The 12,230-nt window shown below is 35.4% G+C and overlaps 1 protein-coding gene across 1 annotated transcript in view; it reads left to right on the plus strand.

Annotated features, from left to right (window-relative positions):
- LOC150102424 (26S proteasome non-ATPase regulatory subunit 8-like) overlaps nt 1-12,230 on the plus strand; it is a 97,270-nt gene that overhangs the window by 41,507 nt on the left and 43,533 nt on the right. Inside the window, exons 2-3 of the mRNA XM_090399465.1 lie at nt 501-573; nt 7,975-8,077. Coding sequence (XP_090255591.1) covers nt 501-573; nt 7,975-8,077 — 176 coding nt within the window. The remainder of the gene's footprint in view (nt 1-500; nt 574-7,974; nt 8,078-12,230) is intronic.

Below are 12,230 nucleotides of genomic sequence, written 5' to 3' on the forward strand. Positions count from 1 at the left end.
TGAAACATTCCAAGAAATTATATTCTTGTTTAATCCTTTATCCAAGTGCATGTGAAATATCTTCAGAACTAGGCCACTTGCATATAGAAGTTGACTTTGCTTCAAATTCCTTGGTTGCCTAGTTATGAAGATACTTCATGTGCAAACTTTGTTTGCAGTATAAACATTTTACTAATCAGCTACAGTTTAAACAGAACTTGTTGCTATAGAAATATTGTTGAATCCATCTTAACAAACAAAACTGTTTTTACTATATAGAAATGAAATTTAGTATACAAGAATCAACAGTTACTGAATTTAGTTCTTTTACACTTTTCTATACCTAATCTACAGTTTCTAATAATTAAAAACTGAACTTTTGTCAAATTCCATTTCTGTGTCAGATTTTCCTTCTAATTTTTCCATCTGTGATATATTTCATTGCAGTTTTTGCCATGTCTATCCTTTTCTTGTGTTTAACACTAAATGACTAAATACATTAGAAAATTTATATTTTCTAGGTTTCTTTAACAAACTTGCCCTTCTTGCCCACTTTGAGAACACCTGCCACAAAGAAGGAACTCCTTGTTGCTCGTAAGTAAACGCAGATTCTTTAGATGATATTAATGAAAAGAATCTTAGTCTTTATTGAGTATAGTGATTTATAAATTAAATTATTATTAAGTGAAAGTTAGTGAATTAATTTAATTATCCAATGTTGTTTTTAATATTCAAGTTGTCTTTGTAGTCCTGTGGAAATGGCACTTGCTTCCATAAGGATAGACCACACCAGAAGAAAGACTATAAATGATTCTAGTTGTCAGTAAGAGGAACTTTTTTCTACACATTTTTTTTCAAATAGTTCCTGAGTCTTTGGCACAGGCTGACTAGGCAAGCATGGTTTTCTCTCTGAAACTCAGTTTTTAACTTCACAGTTCAAGAAAATCAACTGTAGAACTTGCACTATTTCAGACAACAATATGTAATGGGGTTTGTATTAGGGATCATGAGATGGCAACAGTTGTCTGTATACAAGTAAATCACCAGTTCTTGTACAGCAGATTGAAGGATGGTTTGAAGCTATCATTGATAGGCAGCCTTGGATGGTCTGAGGTGCTATCAGTCTTCAAAAAATACTTAGGACTGAAAAAGCTTTGTGTACTCTCTTTTGAGAATTTTACTACCTAATACCCTAATAAATGGACTGTTTTAATGCACATAGAGAGAGAAAGAGCACCATATGGTGCATATGCTCAAATAAGAATAGTAAAAAAAAAATTCAGTTTCTTTCTGAATAGCATTTCATGTTATAATAAATTTACTTTAATCCTTTATCCAAGTGTAAGCAAACTAAGTTTGCACCTGAAGTATCTTCAGGACTGAGGCAACTCGTGGCAAAGGTGGACCAAGCTCTCATCACTACTTGTCTTAGTATCTCCCATAGTGCCACATCTCCTTGCAGACATGTATAATGCTATGCATTAAAGGAAGGGCAACCACCCAGACCGGTTTCGACCTTTATTGAGGTCTCGTCAGTGGGAGCCAGACTCAGAGGTGGTGATACTAAGGTGGAAGCAATGAAGTCATATGATGTGAAAAAAACTTCCAGCATTTCATATTTTTGTGCTTAATACTTTCTCAATAAACATTTCCAATGGCTCACATTAATTTGACCGACCTTGTGCTATCCAACTCACTGGACAAACCTGCCATATTTGCAAAAACTCGTTAATCCAACAACCAAAAAAACTTCCCAACACAAAAAAATCATCAAACTGCCATACCTCCAGAAAACACATACAAAGCCTACAAATACATTTTCAAACACACCGACCATAAGCTGGCTTTCACTACAAACCAAAAATTGGCAACCCTTCTAAAATCTACTAAATCTCTCGCACACAAAGAAATGTTAATACACTGCAATGTGGCTTACAAATTTCCTTGCCAACAAGATTGTGATGTCACCTACACAGGTTCTACTATCACATCTTTGTGGGCAAGACTACAAAAACACTTCTGTGGCTGCAACATCCCAATTCCAGAACGTTTAAACAATAAAAAATGCAACAACCAAAAGAAGTCTGTGTAGCTCAGTAGAAGTGGCGTTTGTACTCTACAGCACTGGACCACATGACGAAAGGAGTTCGAATCTAGTCGCCAACTACAGGAACTTTTTCTAAGCCTTTTCTCGACCGGTTCCAGAGTTAGTCGATCTCTGGCATGTGCTAGTGGGTTTTTTCTCCTGAAAACTCAAGAAAATTGGCCATCGAAGCCACACTATTTTCATTCATTAAAAATATTGTGTTAGGGACCATCAGATGGCGGCACTTACTAGCTGCTTTCTTCACTGCATGCCGATTAATCAGAGATAGCCTTGGGCCAGCTATCTCTGATTAGCTACCAGTGGAGATTGAACTGTCCACTCAGTCTCTAAAAGTTAGATAGGGGTAAAAAAAATGGCCTCGCCTACTCCCTATACGGGAACAAAAAGGCGTTAGTTGATGATAGCTGAGAACAACCAAAAGAAAAGCAGAATACAAAATACAGGAAAAACATAAATACCTGTCCATACCCTTGAACAGAAACATACCCCACAAATTGACAGAGCCATAATAGTTAGACATACAGGAAAACAAAACAATTCTTAGAATATCAGAAATGATAGCCATAAAATGTGACAAAAACTCAATAAATGTCCATGGCCCTACATAATTTCCAAGAGTTGGAAGCTCCATAACATAAAAATTAGGTCACGATTCCGACCAATAGAATACAACACAGATACACCAAAGACAGAAACTCCAAGCCAGCATGACGTAGCCTCCACTTCCCCCACAAGCTCCAAAGACACCGTACTGTTGAAACGGCTCACACCCTGTTCTCCCAATCCCAAAGTATTCTCTGCCCACCTTTAAAAATTTTTAAAATACAAAAAAAACGGGTTTTTCAAAAAAGGTTCACATATAATTCACCAGTTGTCACCAATAATTCTCCCACATCTCTCAAACCCCCACTTTTCTGACCCCCCCCCCTTTCCTTCCTTCAGCAATTGAATGTATATCGTCATATGCCGGGATGCTTCTGAAAAAGAAGGCAGCCAACAACATTCCACAAAGGTATGTCTGTTTTTTTTTTCTTCCTATACTTCATATATCTGTCCATATAAAACATCAGTAATGCCTCAAAATTTGAGTAAAATCCAATGACATTATAAGAAAAGGGGTACTCCTAAACAAAAATAGGTTAAATATCCATAAAAATAATAAAGTTTACAGAAATGGAATATTTTTGCATTACATTTTTGAAAAAAAGATTGAACCCCCTTGAAAAAATTATAAATGATTTGCAGTATTCTCAGTTAAATCACTATCCTCAGTATGTAGGAAGGTAATATGATAGGTATTTAATTTGTTAAAATGATTTTATAGGGTTAATGCAGAAGGAATTATACATTGTGTGGTGAAGGAATGTTAGCAATGTGTTGTGAAATGCTATAGTTAGCATCATCTCCATGAAGATTTGTTATGATAATACAGTGGATAGTTTGGTATATAAATGATATGCTCATTAATATCCACTTATTTTCTTGGACTGACCCATACCTCTATCTTTTCCTGCACAAACATATCCATAGCCTCTTCAGCCATCCAAAAACCTAGGTGTCCTTTTCTGCCCAAGACATTGCTTATCACGTTATACAGCTGCTAACAGTATATAAATCCCAAATCCACCCCACCTTAAAGTGGTGCACCAAAAACCTTAAAATTCTTCATGCTCTCCAGAAGAAGAAAATTCAGTTAATAGATGATTCCCCCCCCCCTCCCTCCATCTCACAGATTCACTCCAGTTATAATGCCTCATCTATAAGTATTTTCATAGACATTGCCTCACCATTCTCTTCACTAAGAACAATATAATGCTCTCACCATATTATTCTTAAGACGATGTTTGCTGACGTCCTTATGAACAGTGTTCCACTAATCTAAAGGTTATAATAACATAATCAATTAATGGTTAATACTGTTGGATTCTGAATGAAGAGAAATTTAAATTATTAATACTCTCTTCAGAATCCAACATAATCCACCATGGCAAAGGCTACATTTGTAAATATTATTTAATGTAAATCACTTATTTATAAATTAATATTCATATAACTACCTATAAGTTGATTTAATATTTAATTATTTAATCAAGTATGTGTACTAATAAAGAAAAACTCTGTATTAAAATATTAAGTTATTTTATTTATTGCTATGTTAATATTATAGGAGTTTGTATTTAACATTTAACTGCGTATTAATTGAAATGTAAATATTCTTTATTTGTTCCTGTTTGTAGAGGTATAACGTTATGCAATGCCTCAATTTTATTATATTTTGTTTTGTTGTCATGGAAACGTATGTTAGATAGCTTGCACGAGTTTGGAACAGAGCATGAGGGAGAATGTTGAAAGTTTACTGGAAAAGATTTTAGTTAAAGAGAGCACGAAAATAATTTAGGCGGGAAGAAGGGATATAAGCTAGGAATGCTGAAAAAAGAGAGGATATTCTAATTCGGCATTTGGAGGAAGAAAAGAAAAAAGGAGATTGATTTGGGGAATCAGAGTGTGATATTAGCGAGTTGGTGAGCCACTCAAGTAGCTAATTAAAGTCTGCCAGTCGTGGAGCGGGTTAGCTAGTAAGTTGCAGAATAACAAATAAAGCAATGGAAGATAGCTAAGTGACTACTGAATGACTAGCTGTATTTCAGTTGAGATTTAATTTCAGGACCGGCTTTTCAAGGACACACGGAAACTTAAAGCATAGCACGGAGTAACTAGAGAATAATTAGAGGCAACAAGGTTGAGTTTAACAATAGCTGTGTTAAGAATTATAGTGCCTAAAAGATTAATTGAATGCCAGAGGAATAGGCAACTGTGCATGAAAACTTCAAGTTAAGGAATTATTGTTTGTCACCTTAGTTCATGAGTGATTAGTAGAATACTGAATTGGTCAAGTAATGTCTATGATAGTACAAGCGTTTTACTTCATGCAAGAACATTTAACCATGTGAATTGTGATCGTTAATTAATTCAGTTATTACTAGGAAGATTTGTTTTAATGAGTGCCGTTAATTCTTTAAAGTGTATAAAGTTATAAAAAGTGTTCGTATATAAGTAGATGAAGAAAGAAGATTACTGGTAAGAATATTCCAACCATTGATATTCCTATGCAGAGATATGTGTGTGTTTCTTCCTAAAATATCCCTATATTAACAGTAACATTTTTGCGGAGATTAGCTGAAGTGCGGATTTAAAAGTGTATACTTGTGAAAAAGTGTTGCCGCCATTATATTGTATTTGAAACTTAAGTAACTGTGAGATATTTGTGTAAGTGGTTACCAAGGAACTTTATGGCTTTGAGTTTACCAAGTGTTTACTTGAATTTTGTGAAGGCTGTGTTTCTGACAACAGATTTACCATTGCTTAAAATTATATGACTGTATTATCAGAAGAGCTAAAATGTTTATAATATCTCATTTAGTGATTTGAACTTAAGTGTATAATTTGTGATCCTAAATTAAATGTTTGTTTTTGTTAATCTAAAGTTGTATTTTTCCTGAAACTCTTTTACTGCACCATCCATAAAAATATTCGAACCAAAGCGGGAGAGATAAGTAAGTTAAATAAACTCGGCCTGTAAACATAATAACAATACATAAAGGAGAAATTGTTAAGAATTGGTTCTTCTTCAATTCTTGAATTAATTCAGATATAGAGTGGCGCAGTCTATAAATATAAATTTTCTCTATATTTGGATTAGAAATCATCTAACAACCTATCAATTGTTTAAGAACATCGTAATAACTAAATATCGGATCCAAAGTATAGGTTAAAATTGAAGTAGGATCCAACAATACCCATTTATTACCCAATTTCAAACCAAGCCAACTTCATTTCTTCCTCTCTCTCACTGCATTGAAAGAAGAGGAGATGGAGGCAGTAGAAATGACATGGATTTCTTCTCCTTTCCCTTTACATGCGCATTTTTCTTGAATACTGGCAGACTTCATGGTATATCATGTTTATAAAGCCATAGGGAATGTACACTACATAACAAATTGTACTGGAAATAAAATATGGTTTTGAATTAACTCCAGTGAGTTTCAATCAGAAGAATCACAGAAATTATCTTCACCAGCATGAAGTCTTCACTCCATTACTGCCTACTTTCGAAGCCACATTTAATAAAATGGAAACAGCATTATATGCATTTTGTGGTCTTGCAGTTAAAAACAAAGGAATGTTAAATAAACAAGGCCTCCAATTTTACTCAAACATTTTACTCCAGAATTAAATACCTGTCCTGTATCATTTCCACAATCTTTAACGCTCATTTGAAAACATTCCAATGTGTGAAAGCAAGCATATACCCAATTTATTCCAAAAAAAAAAGGGGGAGGGAGTGAAAGTCTACTGTAAAACTGCTGACCAGTCATTCTCGGTTATCTCCAGAATAGTGGAAAAGGCCATCAACAGTTAGCTTCTCCACTACCTAGAAGAATGTCAAGTAATTGGCAACCACTTGTATAGATTCTGCTGCTCTAGATCCATGGATGATCTTTTAACCTACAACTTTCACTGGACCTTCCATGGAGGAATTTGGAGAAATATGGACTTGTCACTCCTGACATTGCCAGAGCATTTGATTGTGTCTGGCATTAAGGCCTGCCCAATAAATTGCTATTTTTCAATCTACCTTTTGTAATTGAGAAGCCACTTTTCTCTCTGATCATTCACTACATGACCTACTCTCATCACTAAAAATCATATCTTCAATTTTGATGATAATAGTACAAAAGAAAATTTTGTAATATGCTTTTTATTTTATGATATACACTAAAAATTCTGATACTTAAAGTATAAGATGCATATTTTTGAATATTTGAGATGCCAGTTTATTTTAGAATTTTTGTGTATAATGCATGTATGTTCTTAGACTACACGGGTGGTCTGAAAAGTTCTCTGCCTAACAATGAAAAAACGAATTTATAATTTCAAAATTATTTTTATTTTTCAACATAATCTCCCTTAAGACTAATACATTTATTTCAGCGATGCTCCTGTGCCATTATCCTGTCCCTGTTGTGGTTCTCAGTAATATCTGCAAAATACCCCTCTAAAGCTGCAATCATTTCTTAATTCGAAGAAAAACGCTAACCAGCAAGGAAGAGATAGAAGTCAGAGGGAGCCAAATCTGGGGAATAGGGTGGATGTTTCCACAATTCATAGTGCAGATCCCTTAATTTTTTTAATTTGTGAGCAAGCGCAGCACCCATCTTGCGCAAAGCTTTTTCATTTGCGATTCTTCATGCAAAATATATCCTACACATTCTTTTGAAATGCATAGTCTCAGCAATTTCATGCACTTTGACTTGCCAGTCATCCAATATCATATTGTGCATTTGATCAATAATTTCTGGTGTTGTTACACTTCTTTGATGTCCTTCGCATGGATCATCTTCAAGGCTGGTACAACCACGTTTAAACTCAGCAGCCCATTTCTTAATTGTCGAAAACGAAGGAGAAGAGTGCCCATAAACTTTTATGAACTTCAAATGAATTTCTGTTGGAGTTAAATCTTCTTTTACAAAGAATTTTATCCATTTCAAGTGATACAGACAACACTTCAGCTGCAGACAGTTGTATAAAACAAACTACTTGATAGAATGACTTGTAATTTCACATGGATGCTTATGACAAATGTACCAACTTAGAAAAAAAAAAATCTTGCCAATAGTGTTGCCATCTATGGTCGAGGCTGAGAACTTTTCAGACCACTCACGTATATGTGCCATTCAAAATCGCCCAGTGGCCTGTGGAATCACTTGATTTTTTTTTAATCATGAAAATATAATTTTTATAATTGTCACATAATTACCAAAGTGGTCAGTTATTTTTTAGTTAAATTAATTTTATATATTTATTTATTTTATTTTTATTTTTTTAAGGTGACATATTAGAAATTGGTGCACAGTGGAGTATAGCCACAAGGAATATCCCATCATTTCAGCGCTATATGGCTCAGCTGAAGTGTTACTATCTGGATTATCAGTAGGTGTTGATTTTTATTACTCAACAAAAAACAAAATATTTTTATAAGAAACGTTTACTTATCTGGTAAAAATTTTCATTTTTTGTGTAAAACATGTTTTTGAACTACTTCGATATGTACTTTAATGGAAGGTGTTGATTTTTAAAAGTATTACTGGAATTGGTTGTTTTGGGGAATTCTGATGAAATATATATTTGGATTATAAAATATCAGTATGGATAAGAGGATGGCTGACCAACAGATATCAAAAAGTGGTATATGGGAAGGGGGGGGGGTGATATAATTTAAGGTAACCAGTAGTGTACCACAAGGATCAGTTTTTTGTCCGCTGTTATTTAATGTATGCATTAATGACATTGGGAAAGATTTGACAGGCAGCATACGGCTATTTGCTAGTGATGCAAAGATAGGCAGCGTAATCAGGAATGCAGCTCATATGCAGAATGATTTGAATAGCCTGGAATTGTGAGCATAGGAAAATGGCTGTTAGTTCAATGTTAGTAAATGTAAAGTCATACACTTCTGTGAGATTAGATATCCAATGCGCGATAATTCTGACACTGCGTTAGATCGCAGTGTATTTGTTTCGTGTAACGATAATTGAAAAATATAATTTTCATATTTTCAACAGTGACACTCGTCATAATTCAGCCTTGTATCTATAATAAATAAATAATTATATTTTATTTTAACTATTTAAGATTTGCAAAAAATAGTTCACCCTCACCACGAACACTCACCAATAATAAAAGTTTTGTATCTTACTGAAATAACGAGCAGTGTCGGAATCACTTGTAACATGCAATCACAAGCGCAAACGATTATCGGCGAGACTGGCTGCAGTTGGTTGATCATGATTATATCGGCACTGTGTTAGATCGCAGTGTATTTGTTTCATAATCTAAAGCATTAATCGAACAATTCCAATTATTAACTATTCAATCACTGCCGAAACATAAGCTGTAACCTTTAACATGTTGTATTGCATTTATATAATGTTATAAGCATTGTTATTATTTATAAACACGAACAAAATTAAAATTTTTCGTTTTTTCCTTAGGCTGCCACTGATGGATTGTATCTCTCAGAAATCAACCAAATCTAAATAAATACCGTTGCATTAAACTTCTGAAGATTTGGGAAACATTAATCATCAGAGATCCTACCTTACATTCTAGGCCACTTACAGTCGCTCATAGAGGAGTGCGCCCTCTATGGGCGACTGTAGGTGGCCTAGAATAGGACTTTAGTAGTACCCACGTTACATTGGTTTTTTTGTAATCCTTGAAGATGTCTCAGTGACTGAAAAAAATATAGGAAGTATTGAAATCTGTTTTAATCCTTTCCAAGTGCTGATTACAATCCATTAAGCCTCCAACATGACATTGATAAGATCTCATTTGGACTATTATATGCAGGTCTGCTCTTGTTTTCTGTGGTGATCCTGATATAGTGAAAAGGATTCAATGGAGAGTGTTAAAAATAATATCAGGATTGAACTATTCAGTAATGGTGAATTTGTCTAGGGAAATGAACAGTCATTCATGATGTTACTTTGTTTTCACAAACAGTTGCGCAAACAGTAGAAGATACTGGAACTTTTGAAAAACAAACCAAAATTAAATATTTTAGCATAGCACTAGATAACACTAATACTGGTACACTGGGTTCATGTTAGAGGTTTAATGGAATATTAACAGCACTGAGAAAGGATTAAAACTAATTTTAATACTTCCAATATTTCGTCTCCGTCACAGAGACATCTTCGGAGATTACAAAAACTTTTTGTAACAACGCACACACACACACAAATACAATACAAAGTAAAACTAAAGTCCTATCCAGGTGGTGCGCCCTCTATGGGCATTTGCAGGTGACCTGGGATCTCTGATAATTAAAGTTTCCCAAATTTTGGGAAGTTTAATGCAACCGTATTTCTTTAAATTAGGTTGATTCCTGAGTGTAGATGCAGATTCAAAGAATAGTCTTTCTTTTTTGAATTTACTATGGTGGAGCATGGTAGTTTTTTTTCCAGGAGATCCTGTGGGATGTATCCAAAACATGGTCTGCAAGCCAGATTGACCATAATTGTGTTTGCAGATGTAAGAACTGTGTTCTTCTAACCGGATGGATGGTGATTTGCCTGTTTGCCCGAAGTAGGCAAGTTTACAGGAACAAAGTAAAGAAGAGCGTACAGAGGATTTGAAATTGGAAGTGATCACCATTTAGTCTTCAGCAGGATAAAATTGAATTTCATATTGAAAAGAAGAACACTTAAGAAAGTTTTAAAGTGAATTGCAGCTCTCAAATGTGAACTGCAGACTAAAATACACAAAGATTATTGAAGAAAAAATGAAAGAGTTTGAGAACAGGAATCAAACCTTGGAGATTCAGTGGCAAGCCTTGAAGCAAACCCTGATTGATTCAGCTAGAGAGGCATGTGGTGAGGTTGTCTGCAAGGATAGAAAAATTAGAACTCCATGGTGGACACAGGAAGTTAAAGAGGCGGTGAAGGAAAAGAAGAAAGCATATCAAAAGTTCATGGCAAATAAGTCAGCTTTTACTCTTACAGAATACAGAGACAAATGTAAGAAAGCTAAACAGTGTGTAAAACTAGCTAAACAAAAGTCATGGGAGGACTTTGGCAAGAATATAGAAATTAAATATCAAGAAGCTGTCAAGATTTCTGGAGGTTGTTGAAGAAGCTCAGAAATGGAGGAAAGAGTGCTGTAAAAGGAATTAGAGATGACAAAGGTGACATGAAAACAGGAGAAAAAGATATCCTTGAAGTATGGAGTAATTACTTTGAAAAACTGCTAAATGAAACAAGCAGTGATGACAGCACACAGTGGTAAAAAACACACAACAGGCATGCAGTCAGGAATACATATCCATACTTGAAGTAGAAAAAGCCATCAAAGGCTTGAAATGTGGAAAGGCAGCAGGAGTAGATGATATTCAACCAGAAATGCTCAAGTGTGGAGGTATAAAAGTCTTACAGTGGCTGCACTGCATAGTTCAGAAGGCCTGGACAGAGGGACGAATTCCAGATGATTGGAGTAGAGCTCTCATATTACCCATATATAAAGGGAAATAAAACTGAATATGAGAATTATAGAGATATTTTGTTACTGAGTGTTCCTGGTAAGATATTATTATTATGTGACACCTCCAGGGAGTCCAAAGACTCATCGAGGGAGAGCATGCCAACAGCATTAAACTATTGATTCCCTTCCAACTACTAACCTCTCTCAGACTTGTTTAACTTTTTGCATGAGCCATTAGTAGGAGAGGCTCTACCAATCGACAGGTATACATGAGAAGGATTGTGGAAGAGAAGCTTGCTGAAGAACAGGCTGGATTCAGGCCAAATAGAGGCTGTCAGGATCAGATTTTCATCTTATGACAGATAGTTGAGAAATCATGGGAATATAACAAAGATCTGTATTTGAGTTTTGTAGATCTGGAAAAGGAATATTACAAGGTGCCAAGGGGGGGGGGGGTGTATGTGTGTTAAGGCTTCAGATGAAAAACCATGACTTGGCTGTGATGCAAGCATATGCACCTAATCTGGAGTCAGAATACTCTGCCTTCCTAGAGGAAGTGGATGCTGCTTTTGACAGGGTGGCAGACATGGAATCAGTTCTGTTAATGGGTGACTTCAATGCACATTTGGAACAGATGACCAGACGTGGAGAGGTGTGATTGGGGGGAACGGACACCCTGATCTTAACGCAAATGGGTTGAAATTATTGGACTTATGCTGTACTAACAACTTGTCCATAATGAATACCTTCTTTCAGCACTGAGAAGTCCATAAGTATACCTGATACAGGGATACACTTGGACAAAGGTCTCTGATTGACTTCTTTTTAGTCTCAGCAGACCTATTTTCCTCAATGCTGGACATTCGTGTGAGGAGAGGGTCAGAACTGTCAACTGACTACCACCTTGTTGTCTGAACTCTATGGCTTCAGAAACCAGATGCTACCATCAGTGCTGGTTGGCCTAAACAGCTATACTGCGTGAAATGGGAGGCACTGGAAAATGAGGCTATGAGGAAGAATTTTGCAGATGACATTTCCTTCAGGTTCAAAGAGATTCCCAAGCATGCTGCAGATGTTGAGGAGGAGTGGGAGCTGTTCAGAACTG

Source organism: Typopeltis vanoorti, chromosome 10, assembly GCF_054136105.1.
Source record: "Typopeltis vanoorti isolate ZY-2024b chromosome 10, IOZ_Tvanoo_1.0, whole genome shotgun sequence".
Taxonomy (NCBI): domain Eukaryota; kingdom Metazoa; phylum Arthropoda; class Arachnida; order Uropygi; family Thelyphonidae; genus Typopeltis; species Typopeltis vanoorti.